Source organism: Heterodontus francisci, chromosome 2 (genome assembly GCF_036365525.1).
Source record: "Heterodontus francisci isolate sHetFra1 chromosome 2, sHetFra1.hap1, whole genome shotgun sequence".
NCBI classification, from domain to species: Eukaryota; Metazoa; Chordata; class Chondrichthyes; order Heterodontiformes; family Heterodontidae; genus Heterodontus; species Heterodontus francisci.
The window spans coordinates 43255650-43270973 of NC_090372.1; the positions used below are offsets into that span (position 1 = coordinate 43255650).

Consider the following 15324-nt stretch of genomic DNA (forward strand, 5'->3'; position numbering starts at 1 on the left):
TAAAAATGAGACATATTAATTTCATCATATGAACACTGATTTTAAACTGTTGCTGGAGTGAAGAGATGATTTGTTTGAAGATCACCAGACACTTGGCTGGAAGAACATTTGCATACTAAGAGGCAGTGCTTTGAGAGACAAAAGAATTGCTCACTGATTCAAGTAACAGAGATTGGGCTGGGCAATGGAGAGCCACATCTTGTCGGTGTAAGAGACAGAACTACACCCCACCACCGAGAGCTTTGAAATCCACAAAGACATGAGTGGTTAAGCCAGCTGGTCACATGACTGACCGGCTGATCCAGGCTTTTGAATGAGATACAGGACAGTTTGAATTGAGATTAGAGTTTGCAACTGAAGCTGAAACAAGACCGCCTCTCTCCTGGCTGTCTCTCTCTCGCTTTCTCCTAAGCCACCGGATCCCTGGAAGACATGTAAACCTCGAGAGAAAAATCTCCTACATTGAAACAAGTTGAAGTGTGCACTGGGACCCAACGAATTGCAGGACAAAGACTCCACATTGAACTCAAAGGACTGCAATTATATTCCCAATATTGCCTCAAACTTTTCCCCTTTTATTCTTTTCTGCTTTTTCTGCCTCTATCTGCGTGTGTGTTTACCACGCTTGGTCACGTCGCATATTCGTAGTTGTTAACTGGATTAGAGTTTAAGATTAATAAACGTCCACCTTTCTTGTTTAAATCTAAGGAAAGCTGTCTGATTTCTTTGCCTTACAATTGGAGCAGTGAATGCGGATTCACCTGAGGGGGAGCTAAAAACACGGTGTTTCTAAAACCCTGTTATGGTTAAATCAGGCAGAGGCTGAGAGGGAACCCCTAGACCCCTTCTCACCTGGTCGTAACATCAGTTTATGGTTTACCATGGATACTCACTCCTTCCAGGTTTTGGCACATGCCCTGGCCTCTCTGAACCATATCCCCAGCACGTTCAGGTAGTCTGATCTGATAGTGAAGGGGACAAAGGATCGGTCAGCCCAGTTCCTAAAGAACATGACCTCGCTTTTGCCACGATTTACTTTGGCTCCTGAGGCCCGTTCAAACTGGTTGCAGATGCTCATCAGCCTACGAACGGACAGTGGATCTGAGCAGAAGACAGCGACGTCATCCATGTTCAGAAAGGCTTTGACCTGAATGCCTCAGCTGCCTGGGATTGTCACCACTCTTATGCCTGCATCCTTCCTAATGGACTCAACAAATGGTTCAATACAGCAAACAAGCAAGACATGGGAGAAAGGATTAGTCCTGTCTGACTCCAGATTTGATCAGGTAACTTTCCAATTCCCACCCATTGATTGAGACTGCGTTACTGATGTTTGTGCAGAGCAGTTGGACGCAATTGCGGATTCCCTCCCCAACCCCCATTTTGGAGAGCGCGTCCATGTACGTGTGTGATATCCTGTCAAAAGCCTTTTCCTGGTCCAAGCTGGTGTCCACCCATCCTGTCCTGCATATAAGTGTTCGTATCCCTGAGTAGCGCAAGGCTATCGGATCTTCCTGCCGGGTACAGTACAGGTCAGATCGGGGTGAGTTACCAACTCCAGAGCAGACTTGACTGGTGATGGCTTTGGACAGAATCTTGTAGTTTACGTTAAGCAGTGAAATGGGCTGCCAATTTCTGATTTCTACCCTCTTCCCCCTTCCTGTGACTGACCAAGTCACACTTCGCAACTGCAGCAACAATGTCTTTTGTGAGCTGTAGCTTTATACCCCTTTCTGACCCTGGCCTCTTGACATATAAGGTACTATTTTGAATTGGGTCATCCAATTAGGTTTCAGTGCTATATCAATCCCACACTGGCTATGCAAGACCACCTGCATGTGGTCATATCCTGCTCTCAGCACGGTGGTGGGGGCGGGGGGTTGGGTGCATACCACCCATGGATTTGATTTCTGCATCTTGATAAGGTAAGAAGGAAACCATTCACACGTATTTCAAAAGGCCATTGCCCATGAGAATGGCTGTTGACAGGCTGTCTGATATTGTAACAGCCCAGGCTACGCCAGTGGCATGTCCTGATTTGTCTGTCTGTGTTTGGGGGTCCTTTGTTCAGTTACATTTGTCTTTTTAAAATAAAAGTCCAATATAAACCCCAGCGATGCTGTCTTCAGTCAGAATTCTTCTTCCTTTGTCACAATATCCTCCGCCTCTATATTTTTACCACTCGATGAGTCCCACATGCTAGTCCACAGAACAACTGGTTACATTTTACTAATACAAATGCAAGAGATATTAACAAATGCATCACAATATTTAAAAAAAAAAAAAATCCAAATGCTTTACAATGTGAGGTTCCTTGAGAGGGTGCAGATGATATTTACCAGAATGGTTCCAGGGATGGTGGATTTTAGTTACAAGATTGGGTTGGAAAAGCTGTGTTTGTTCTCCCTTAGAACAAGGGGAGATTTAATACACGTGTACAAGATTCTGACGGGCTTAGATAAGTTAGACAAGGAAAATCTGTTCTCATTAACAAACGGTACAGGGACTAGGGGACACAGATTGAAAGTTTTGGATAAAAGATACAAGGGGAATGTGAGGAAGCACTTTTTTATGCAGTGGGTAGCAATGACCTGATACTTGCTGACCACGAGGGTGGTGGAAGCAAAGATGATCGGTGACTTCAAGAGGAAGTTGGATGGCCACCTGAGCGAAGTAGACTTTCCGGACTACGGGGATCGAGCTGGGGAGTGGGACTGACTGCATAGCTCCATGGAGAGCCAGCATGGAATCGATGGTCTGAATGCCCTCCTTCTGTGTTGTAAATGACTCTGACTCATCAAATCTTTCATTCTCTTTTTTTTTCTGTGCTGTAAATGACTCTGTCTCTGAGTCATCAAATCTTTCATTTCCTGCCTCTTCTACATTACAATAGTGACTGCAGTTCTAAAGTATTTCATTGGTTACAGTTGTAAGGGTACCACCAGAGCAGAAATCATTCAATATCCTTGCACTTTAATTAAAAAAATTTTTAACTCCGAGGAAGTATTTCTGTTTAATCCTGCTGCTGCCAGTCAGAATGTGGAATCGGGCTAAATGGAATATGGGCTGGAATTGAACTGAGGCGGTGGCCTTGACTACCAGCTGGAAAGTCAGGGGAGAGCCCACCTCCACGGGGCCTGGAAGAAGTTCCGCCTCCAAGAGCTGTGGTATGCCCCCCCCCCCCCCCGCCCAACCACCTAGCCCACTGCTGGGGCAGTTTGGGGGGCGGGGGGTAGAGCCATGGTTTCTGTCACCATTAAATGTATCAGGGAAGGAGCAAGCTCCTAGTAAATGAAATCACAATGGGAAAATTCTTGTTAGCATCCAGAACCAGGTTGCCACGGCTTGCAGATAATCTAAGGTTATACAGACATCTTATCTAATTTTATTTAGACATATCAAGGTAGCTCTGAATGCAGATCATTATAGCCTATCCTATCCTATCCAATGAGCCTTTCTTTTTTCCCTTCAGGTTAGTGAGAGTTTTGTTTGACACTGAATTTTAGTTGAACAGGGTGTTGCTACTAACCTTGACTATGGTTGAATGGAAAGACCGGCCCACCACCTGCTTGCTGCTATTTTTAAAGTGCAGTGGTCTGAAACAAGCTTTACAACCTTTAGCAGAAGGTATGGACATTTCATTTCATGGGTAGCACAGAAATCCTTGACCTTTCCTGTTCATAAAAGGGAACCCATTGGTTTACTGACCCTTCATGAACTTTTTTTTTCAAGCATGTGGATGGGCTTCTCCCATTCTCATCTTGCATGCGATAGCTGGCAGTTGGGTTATCTGTTGGTGCCTTGTGGGGCTGTGAATCAGACTCTCACCAGTCTCCTGTGCTGGACCATTTGTCACATTGCTGGAACAAGTGCAAGAGTCTGAGGTGTTCCCTGAGTCTTCGACATACAACACCCTCTGCTGTAATTTGGGTGCAGGCTGAGCCCCCACTATTGTATACACTAAAGGCAGTTCCTAGAACTAAATCTGCTTTGGTTGTTGAATGTTTCCTGTTGTCTGCCATCCATTCAATGACTACACGTGTTTGCAGTAGCTGCAAACACCCAGTAGTCAAAGAGAGAAAGAGGAAATACCTTTGATTTATGTAACATCTTTCACCACCTCAGGATGTTCCCAAAGTGCTCTACAGCAAATCAAGTACCTTTCAAATGTAGTCACTGTTGGAATGTCGGAAACACGGCAGCCAAATGGCAGCAGCTGCTAATCACTACAGTTATCATTCCATAAAGCATGTAAATGCCTTAACTACTTTTTCCTTAATGTTTTCATTTTTTTTCGGACTCCTTGTTTCCTTTTTTTTCCAGATCCAGTGTGACTCCAGCTTCCTCTGTCTATCGGAGCAGTTTGGTCCGATCGCGATGCTTCAGAGTCAGAAGCTGATCTTTTTCATTCTCCTCATCGTAGCAACAAAATGTAGGTGAAGCATTGTTATGATATCTTTTGTTTTCTGTAGGAGTTACCAGTTATGCTGCCTAGTGAATTCACAATTGATGCAGAAAAATGTTAAATGCAGGAGATCATGGCTGTTGTAAATTGAGGCTCTTCCACGCTTTCAATTATGGGTATGGTGGCATAGGGTTAAGTTACTGGAGTCTAATCCAGAGGCCTGGACGAGTGATCCAGAGACATGAGTTCAAATCCCACACGGCTGGGGAATTTAAAGTCAGTTAATTAAATAAATCTGAAATAAAAATCTGGTATCAGTCATGGTGACTGTGCAACTACTGAATTATTGTTTAAAAATAACCCTTCTGGTTCACTATATGACTTTTAGGGAAGGAAATCTGTCCTAACGCAGTCTGACCTGTACGTGGTTCCAGACCCACAGCAATGTGGTTGACTCTTAACTGTCCTTTGACATGGCCTAACAAGCCATCCAGTAGTCTCGAGAGCAGTTAGGAATGGGCAATAAATGCTGGCCCTGCCAGAGGCGCCCATGTCTCATGAATGAATAAAATAAAGGATCCTATAATTTGATACTAGGGAGAGAATGTTTACATTTATTTCAGTGTGCTTCAGAATGTTGGATGATGTCCTGGTCTATATCTTGTGATCACAGCACAGATTGTAATTTTGCTTAATGATGAACACCCCAAGCTTAGTTTTATTTACCATGAACTTCTTCAGTACAGAAGGCCCACTGTGCCTGTGCTGACCTCTTGTAGCACTATCCATTAGTCCCACTCCTCTGTTCTTCCCCTGTAGTCCTGTAAATTTTTTCCCTTCAAGTATTTTACCAAGTTCTTTTTAAATGTCGCTTGTGAATATGCTTCCATCAGCTTTTTCTCAGTGCATTTCATGTCACAGCAACTTGCTGTTATTTAAAAAAAAAAATGGTGTCCTCATGTCACCTCTGCTTTTGTTACCTTAAATCTGTCTATTCTGTTTACTGACCCTTCTGCCACTGGAAACAGTTTCTCTTTATTTATTCGATCAAAACCATTCATGATTTTGAACACCTCTGTCAAATCTGCTCTTAACCTTTTCTGCCCAAAGGAAAACAGTCCCAACTCCTTATGTCCACATAACTGAAGTTCCTCATCCTTGGTATCATTCTAGTAAATCTCTTCTGCACCCGCCCTAAGGCCATACCATCCTTCCTAAAGTGTGGTGCCCAGAAATGAACGCAATACTACAGCTGGTTTGCAATACTTCCTTGCATAACTCTATTAATAAAACCAAGGACCCTGTATTTTTTTTTAACAGCCTTTTCAATTTGTCCTGTGTACCTACACCCCCAGATGTCTCATTTCCTGCATTCCCTTTAAAATTGTAAAATATAAAGGCCCTCAACTTTCTGTCCACCACAGCATTGTCTGAACTTCAACAGGACAGGATTCCTGCCCATCCCCTTCGTCATGCCCCCAACACCAGCCCATTTCATGGGGTCAGGAGCAGTTAAATATTTTGCCTGGGGAATGGGGCCTGTGTGGCACGACTGGGGTACCATTTCCCCCACCCCATCTCAGGTGGAGCAGGAGGGAGGGCCTCTGATGGCCTCGGGAATTTTAAAAACTGTAAAAAGTGGGAAGCTGGTCCTTTCAAATTTAACCTACCCAACCCACTGTCAGTCCTTCACGCACTGAATGCTAGGGCGACGCAGGTATCCCTTGTGGTCAACATTGCAAGGTGAAATTGATGGAGAAATGTGTTGCGTGATGCACTTTCCTCATTTGCATATTGTGTTCCTATGCCTGCCCACTTCTGGTGGGCAAAGAAGAAAGCAGCAGTAATCCAACATTTCCTGCTCAAATTATACTAGATTCCTGGTGCAACAGCACAAGAAATTCAGGGCCAAAGTTTCCCATTGAGAGAATGAAGTAAAACTGTAGTAATGGTGCTAGCATTTGCACTATATGATGCAGAAAGTTGCATTGATACCTATGCTGGCATTAAGATGGGTATAAAACAGAACAAAGCTGGCATGGTAAATTAACAGTACAAGTTTTTTTTTGTCTGTATTGAGCACACGTATATAATAAAGTTCAAAAATGACATCATGTTACAGCACAGAAACAAGATATTCAACCCACGAAGTCTGTGTAGAATCTGTACACTGCTATAAGTTCTTATATAGTGCTTTCAATTTACAGTTACTGCAACAGAAGCAATAATTCAAGAGGAAACTGACATAATCATTGATGAAAATGAATGTAGAATTGAGACTAAAAGCATCTCTTCTGACTGCCCAGTTGGATCTCAAGATGAAAAAGAATGGAATGTGAATGTAAGTTTTGAGTTTTAGAATCTTGTTTCCATTTGTTCAATATCTAACAGGAAGCAAAGATGCACTTGGAGCTTAAATTTCCTCTGTGATGGATTTGTGTCACCACAGGGTAAAGGCAGTACAGTGGAGCTCAGTTCTCTGCTCCTCCACCACTGCACCCCCCACCCTAGCCTGTCCCCTTGCTTGTGCTCACCCCTTGCCTCTTCTCTCCTTTCTCTCGTAAGTGGGGAGTAAAAATTGAATTGTAGAGATCATTTGGCTGATGCACTAGGGGGTTCTATTCAACATCATTGCTTTCTGTTTATGGTTTTTTAATGTGTTATTTCTAATTTCATAGTAAATTTGAATTCCTTTTGCAAGAAGTAATTTATAACTGGATGTCATTGAAGGAAATAAAAACATATTTAATTTTTTTCTTTCCACAGAACAGAGTCATTGCTATTTTGGAGAAAGGCAAACCATTAAATTGTATTGAGCCTTGCAAAAATCTACTGCCACATGCGATCTGGTTTAATTGCACTTCATTGAAATATCTGTTATTAAAATATACACACAGATGCACAAAAGATAACCGGGTAAGATTCGAGTGGGAAAAATCAGTAAATGATGTTTAGTTTGACTATTTGAATATTCATTAATTTCTAATGTTCTAATCAGCATGTTCTTTTTTATTTTAAATTCAGGTTGTTGAGATCATCTTTCCCATCAGAGGCAAGTATCAGTTTGGATTTTCACCATTTGAAGTAGCAAAATACTAAGGGCTGAATTTTACCGGCCCCTCGAAGCCGCGGGTGGCAGTGCAGGGGCCAGTAAAATGTTGAGGGGAGAGGTCCGCCTCGACCCGTGACGTTGAGAAAGGCCCGCCGCATATTACTGGCGGCGGGGGGATCTTGGGCGATGTGCCTGGACCATACTTCATGGGCAGAATCCTTTGTGTTTTTAGGCAACTCCATGACAGGGATTTTCTGTGGAGATGGAAAGAGAGAGGAAGAGTTCTTGCGATAGGCATTGGAAGGTGGCTACACTGTCCCAAAACTGCCAGCTGAGGAAGGGGATAAATTTGTTTTAAGTTTCAAATCGCAGGGTCAGGGAGTTGAAATGATGACCTCCACGTGGAACTGGCAGCACTCTAACACGAAATTTAGGCCACGAGTCTTTCTGCTGGTTAACAAAGGCAGTCAATGAGAGTATCCAATCAAAAACTAAGGCCTACAAAGTAGTGCAAACTGGTGGTAGGACAGAGGATTGGGAATTTTTTCGGAACCAGCAGCTGATGACTAAAAAGCTAATCAAGAGGGACAAAATTGTTTTTATATTTATACCAATTTACTTTCATAATCAATCAGCAAGAGCTTTTTAGATTAGAGATACAGCACTGAAACAGGCCCTTCGGCCCACCGAGTCTGTGCCGAACATCAACCACCCATTTATACTAATCCTACACTAATCCCATATTCCTACCAAAAATCCCCACCTGTCCCTATATTTCCCTACCACCTACCTATACTAGTGACAATTTATAATGGCCAATTTACCCATCAACCTGCAAGTCTTTTGGCTTGTGGGAGGAAACCGGAGCACCCGGAGAAAACCCACGCAGACACAGGGAGAACTTGCAAACTCCACACAGGCAGTACCCGGAATCGAACCCGGGTCCCTGGAGCTGTGAGGCTGCGGTGCTAACCACTGCGCCACTGTGCCGCCCTAGCTTTTATGGGTATATAAAAAGAGAGTAGCTAAGGTGAGCATGGGACCCTTGGAAGATGCGACTGGAGAATTGATAATGGGGAACAGGGACATGGCAGATAATTTAAACCAATATTTTGCATCGGTCTTCACGTGGAGGACACGTGATCCCACAAATATCAAATAAGCAAGGAGCTAATGGGTGGAAAGATCTTGTAACAGTCTCTTATCACGAGGGACAAAGTATTTGACAAACTAATGGGACTAAAGGCAGACAAGTCTCCAGGACCTGATGGCCTACATCCAAGGGTTTTAAAGGAAGTGGCTGTAGAGATAGTGGAGGCATTGGTTGAAATATTCCAGAACTCACTGGATTCCGGGAGGGTCCCAGTGGATTGGAAAATCGCTAATTTGATGCCCCTGTTCAAGAAGGGAGGGAGACAAAAAGCAGGAGACTATAGGTCAGTCAGCCTAACATCGGTCGTTGGGAAAATGCTAGAGTCCATTATTAAGGAAGAAATAGGACATTTAGAAAGGCTTAATACAAACAAATAGTCAACATGGTTTTGTGAAAGGGAAATGATGTTTGACAAATTTGCTAGAGTTCTTTGAGGATATAACAAGCAGAGTTGGTAAATGGGAACTGGTAGATGTAGTGTATTTGGATTTCCAGAAGGCATTTGATAAGGTGCCACATAAAAGATTATTGCATAAGATAGGAGCTCATGGTATTGGGGGTAATGTAATAGCATGGATTGAGGATTGGTTAACTCACAAGACCGAGTCAGGATTAATGAGTCTTTTTCAGGTTGGAAAGACGTACCTAGTGGAGTGCCACAAGGATCAATTCTGGTGCCTTAATTATTTATTATCTATATTAATGACTTGGAGGGGGGGGGGGGGCAGAGTGTAATATATCCAAATTTGCTGACCATTCAAAAATAGGTGGGAGGGTATGTTGTGATGATATCTATATCCCCTTGCAGATTCCTTATGTTTTTTTTTCAATTTAACGGCTCCATTTCTACTCCAGAGACTTGCCATCTTGGATTCATGTAAAAGATTCCAGTATTCGAAGAAAAAAAAGGGAAGTTCTTCCAGTCTCCTGGCTAATATTTATCCAAAAAGCAATAGTTCAGGAAAGCAATTATCTGGTTATTACCACATTGCTGTTTGTGTGTCTTTGCTGTGTGCAAATTGACTACTGTGTTTCCTACGTGCCAACAGGTACTCCATTTCAAAAGCACTTTAGAATGTCCTGAGGTTGTGAATGCACTGGGCTAAAAATTGACTTGTCCTGATTTTTGGCATAAGGTATTGTGATTCGTGCCCTGCTGATACTGGTTCTGCTGGACGTTGGCAGCATGCAGATTTGGTACTGCTGCCTCATTTACCTGATAGTATCAGAAGGCTGAACGTCTTCCACACTGCTGGCTACTCCTGTGCTCTGTGGGGGGAGTGGGGGGGCAAGCTAATTTGTATTGATAGCACATGGTGCAGTCAGTCTTCTGTTCTTAAAGCAGTCTGCCCCTTTTAAAGGAAAGCTGCACTGAATTAAAGGAGGCTGCTAGCGAATAGTGTGGATGGAATTCTAAACCAGGAACTTGGAATACCAGTAAGAGTTCACTTGGAGAGTAGGAAACAGCAAAATCAGAGCGGAGCATAAAGAGCCCAGGGGAGAGAGCGAGAGAGCAAGAGTTCACTCAGATTGCAGGAAACAGCAAGAGACGAGCAGAGCTTAATGAGCCCGGGCGAGCGAGAGAGAGAGAGTTCACTCGGAGTGGGAAACAGCGAGCGGAGTGGAGCATAAAGAGCCCGGGGAGAGAAAGCAAGAGTTCACTGAGATCGGAAAACAGCGAGAGAGGAGCAGAGCTAGCTGCTGCTGTCGCTTGTCTGAGGGTTTTCGGAAAGAAAAATCGAGCTGTGAAATCACAGGGAAGCAGATAGGTGATTGGCTGGTGAGTGTTGCCGAGTTATCGAAACAAAGAAATAAACTGGTACGTCTTAGCTTTTTTTTAATGGTAACGTTTACTACTACCACCAGTAAGGTTTATTAACATTAGTAAGGAATTGCAGGGCTTCTCCAACCTCTAGAGTGCACATCCTGTGCTATGTGGCAACATCAGGACACTTCACGTATCCTGAATAAGCATATGTGCAGGAGGTGTCGTCAGTTGCTGCAGCTTGAGCTCCAGGTTTCGGAAATTGAGCAGCATTGTGGTGCATCCGCATGGGTGAGGGCTTCATGGATAGCACGTTTATAGATGTAGTGTCCCTGCAGCTTAAGAGTATGCAGGGAGAGAGAGAATGGGTGACTGCCAGACAGTCAAGAAGAAATAGGCAGGTAGTGCAGGAGACCCCTGAGTGCATTTCACTTTCCAACACATATTCAATTCTGAATAGTGAGGAAGGTGATGGTGCATCTGGGGAGTGCAGTCAGAGCAAAGACCATGGCACCATGGGTGATCCAGCTGCATAGGGCGTTACAAGGAAGACTGGAAGACCGATAGGGATAGGAGATTTAATAATCAGGGGAACATCCAGGCGTTTGTTGCCTCCCTGGTGCCATGGTTAAGGATGTCACTGAGCGGCTGCAGAGTATCCTGAGTGGGGAGGGTGAACAGCCAGCAGTCATGGTCTACTTTGGTACCAATGACCTAGGTCCTGCAGAAAGAATTTAGTGAGCTAGGTAAGAAATTAGCAAGCAGGACCTCAGAAGTAGTAATTTTCGGATTACTCGCAGGGCCACGCACGAGTACAGGAATAGAAGGATAAGACAGATGAATGCGTGGCTGGAAAGTTGGAGCAGCAGGGAGGGCTTTAGATTCTTGGGACATTGGGACCAGCTCTGGGGGAGATGGAACTCGTACAGGCTGGACGGGTTGCACCTGAACAGATCCAGGAGTGAGTTCCTTGCGGGACGTTTAGCTCGTGCTGTGGGGGGAGGGTTTAAACTAGTTTGGCTGGGTGATGGGGACCTGAGGGTAGACTCAGTTGGGACAATTTCAGAAATGAAAATGGAAGGCAGAAAATTAGTGGATGAGTCTGGAAGGCAGAGGAAACAAAGGTTAGAAAATTTAAAAAAAAGTTTGGCAGTGCTCAAGAGTATCTACTTCAATGCAAGGAGTATAGCAAATAAAGCAGATGAGCTGAGGGTACAGAGGCACATGGCAGTATGATATCATAGCAATTACAGAAACATGGCTTAAGGAGGGACAGGAACAGTAGCTCAACATTCCTGGTTACAGGGTTTTCAGACACGAGAGGGAGGGGGAGAATTAAGGAGGAGGAGTGGCAATTTTGGTCAAAGAAATAATTACAGCTGTGAGGAGGGATGTGTTGGAAGGTTCATCAAACGAAGCCATATGGATTGAACTAAGGCACAAAAAAAAGAGGATGCAGTGGCGTAGTGGTAATGTCATTCGACTAGTAACCAAGAGCCCCAGGCTAATGCTCTGGGGACATGGGTTTGAATCCCACGACGGCAGATGGTGGAATTTGAATTCAATTGATAAATCTGGAATTAAAAGGCTAGTCTAGTGGTGATCATGAAACCAATGTCGATTGTTGTAAAAACCCATCTGATTCACGAATGTCCTTTAGGAAGGAAATCTGCCATCCTTACCTGGTCTGGCCTGCAGGTGACTCCAGACCCACAGCAGTGTGGATGACTCTTAACTGCCCTCTGAAATGGCCTAGCAAGCCACTCAGTTGTATCAAACTGCTATAAAGTCTAAGAAAGGGAATGAAACCAGATGGACCACCCGGATCAACTTCTGCACCGGAAACAACTGCAAACGCAGCCCTGCTGACACTGCAAAGTCCTCCTTACTAACATCTGAGGGCGTATGCCAAAATGGGGAGAACTTTCCTACAGGCACTTCAAGCAACAGCCTGATATAGTCATACTTATGGAATCATACCTTTCAGACAATGTCCCAGACACTGCCATCACCATCCCTGGGTATGTCCTGTCCCACCGGCAGGACAGACCCACCAGAGGTGGCAGCACAGTGGTATACAGTTAGGAGGGAGTTTCCCTGGGAGTCCTCAACGTTGTGTCCAGGTCCCATGACATTTCATGGCACTAGTTCAAACATGGGCAAGGAAAGCCCCTGCTGATTACCACCTCGGCTGATGAATCTGTGCTTCACCATGTTGAACACCAATTGGAAGAAGCACTGAGGGTAGCAAGGGCACAAAATGTACTCTGGGTGGGGACTTTAATGTCCATCATCAAGCATGGCACCACTGACCGAGCTGGTCAAGTCCTAAAGGACGTGATTGGGTCTGCAGCAGGTGGTGAGTAAATTGCTCCATGTGACATTAGGAAATGGCTGAAGGCAATGGATACTGCAAAGTCTATGGGCCCTGACAACATTCCGGCAATAGTACTGAAGACTTGTGCTCCAGAACTAGCCGTGCCCCTAGCCAAGCTGTTCCAGTACAGCAACAACACTGGCATCCGACAATGTGAAAAATTGGCCACGTATGTCCTGTGCACAAAAAAAGCAGGACAAATCCAACCCAGCCAATTACCACCCCATCACTCTACTCCCGATCATCAGCAAAGTAATGGAGGGGGTCGTCGACACTGCTATCAAGCGGCACTTGCTCAGCAATAACCTGCTCACTGATGCTCAGTTTGGGTTCCACCGGGGCCACTCAGCTCGTGACCTCAATACAGCCCTGGTCCAAACATGGACAAAAGAGTTGAACTCCAGAGGTGAGGTGAGAGTGACTGCCCTTGACATCAAGGCTGCATTTGACCAAGTATCGCCTCAAAGAGCCCTAGCAAAACTGGAGTCAATTGGAATCAAGGGGAAAAATCTCTGCTGGTTGGAGTCATACCTAGTAAAAAGGAAGATGGTTATGGTTGTTGGAGGTCAATCATCTCAGTCCAAGAACATCACTGCAGGAGTTCCTCAGGGTAGTGTCCTAGGCCCAACCATCTTCAGCTGCTTCATCAATGACCTACCCTCTATCATAAGGTCAGAAATGGGGATGCTCGCAGATGATTAGTACAATGATCACCATTCGTGACTCCTCAGATACTGAAGCAGCCCATATCCATATGCAACAAGACCTGGACAACATCCAGGCTTGGGCTGATAAGTGGCAAGTAACATTCGCGCCACACAAGTGCCAGACAACGATCATCACAAACAAGAGAAAATCTAACCATCTCCCCTTGACATTCAATGGCATACTATCATTGAATTCCCCATCATCAACATCCTGGGGTCGCCATTGACCAAAAACTGAACAGGACCTGCCACATAAATGCTGTGGCTACAAGAACAGGTTAGAGGCTGGGAAGTTTGTGGCTTGTAACTCGCCTCCTGTCTCCCCACTGCCTGTCCACCATCTACAAAGCACAAGTCAGGAGTATGATGGAATATTGTCCACTTGCCTGGATGAGTGCAGCTCCAACAACACTCAAGAAGTTCGACACCATTCAGGACAAAGCTGTTGCTTGATTGCCACCCCATCCACCACTTTCAACATTCATTTTCTCCAGCACCAATGCACAGTGGTAGCAGGTGTACCAACTACAAGATGCACTGTAGCAACACACCAAGGCTCCTTCACCAGCACCTCCCAAACCCGCAATCTCTACCACCTAGAAGGATAAGGACAGCAGATGCATTGAAACACTACCACCTGCAACTTTCCCTCCAAATCGCACACCATCCTGATTTCGAAATATATCGTCGTTCCTTCACTGGTCATTGGGTCAAAATCCTGGAACTCCCTGCCGAACAGCACCCAAGGACTGTAGCGGTTCAAGAAGGCAGCTCACCACCTCCTTTTCAAGAGCAATTAGGGATCGGCAAAAAATGCTAGCCTAGCCAGCGATGCCCACATCCCCAGAATGAATTTTTAAAGGGGGCAATCTCACAGCTGAGAGTAAACTATAGACCCCCAAACAGTCACAGGGAGATAGAAGAGCAGATATGTTGGCAAATCTGAAGTGCAAAAACGATAGGGCAATAATAAGGGATTTTAACTACCCCAATATTAACTGGGATAGTTTTAGTGTGAAATGAATTGAGGGAGCAGAATTCTTGAGGTGCAATCGAGAGAACTATTTTGGCCAGTATGTAGCAAGTCCAACAAGAGAGGATGCAGATTTAGACTTTGTTTTAGAAAATGAAGATATGCAGGTGGAAGGAGTGGCAGTAGGAGAGCATTTTGGTGGTAATGATTATAATTCAGTCAGTTTTTACATAATTATGGAAAAGGACAAGGATAGAACAGGAGGCAGACTTACTGGGTGGGCAGGAATGTGGCAGATGGAATATAATGTAGAAGAATGTGAGGTTATCCACTTTGGTAGCAGGAACAGATGTGCAGAGTATTTCTTAAATGGTACGAGATTAGAAAGTGTAGATTTACAAAGGGACCTGGGTGTCCTTGTCAATAAGTCACTAAAAGCTAACATACAAGTGCAGCAAGCAATTAGGAAGGTTAATGGTATGTTGACCTTTATCGCAAGAGGATTTGAATACTGGAGTAGTGAAGTCTTGCTTCAATTGTATAGAACCTTGGTTCGTCCACACTCAGAGTACTGTGTGCATTTCTGTTCCCCTTACCTTCTGAAGGATGATATTGCCATAGAGGGAGTGCAACCAAGATTCGCCAGACTTGTTCCCGGGATGGTGGGACTGTCCTGTGAAGAGAGATTGGGGAAACTGGGCCTGTATTCTCTAGAGTTACGAAGCACGAGAGGTGATCTCATTGAAACCTACAATATAGTTAAAGGGATAGACAGGGTAGATGGTTCCCCTGGTTGGGGAGTCTAGAACCAGGGGACACAATTTCAAAATAAGGGGGAAGCCACTTAGGACAGAGATGAGGAGACATTTGTTTACTCAGGGTTGTCAATATT

General features: G+C 44.5%; 1 protein-coding gene across 4 annotated transcripts in view; it reads left to right on the plus strand.

The window, feature by feature from the left end:
* The window catches only part of LOC137384085 (uncharacterized), a 55628-nt gene that overhangs the window by 1610 nt on the left and 38694 nt on the right, over window positions 1–15324 (plus strand). For all 4 annotated transcript variants that reach the window (XM_068057678.1, XM_068057688.1, XM_068057697.1 and 1 more), the window contains exons 2-5: window positions 4324–4432; window positions 6613–6746; window positions 7172–7321; window positions 7430–7457. In XM_068057678.1, coding sequence (XP_067913779.1) covers window positions 4378–4432; window positions 6613–6746; window positions 7172–7321; window positions 7430–7457 — 367 coding nt within the window. In that variant the 5' untranslated portion in view covers window positions 4324–4377. The remainder of the gene's footprint in view (window positions 1–4323; window positions 4433–6612; window positions 6747–7171; window positions 7322–7429; window positions 7458–15324) is intronic.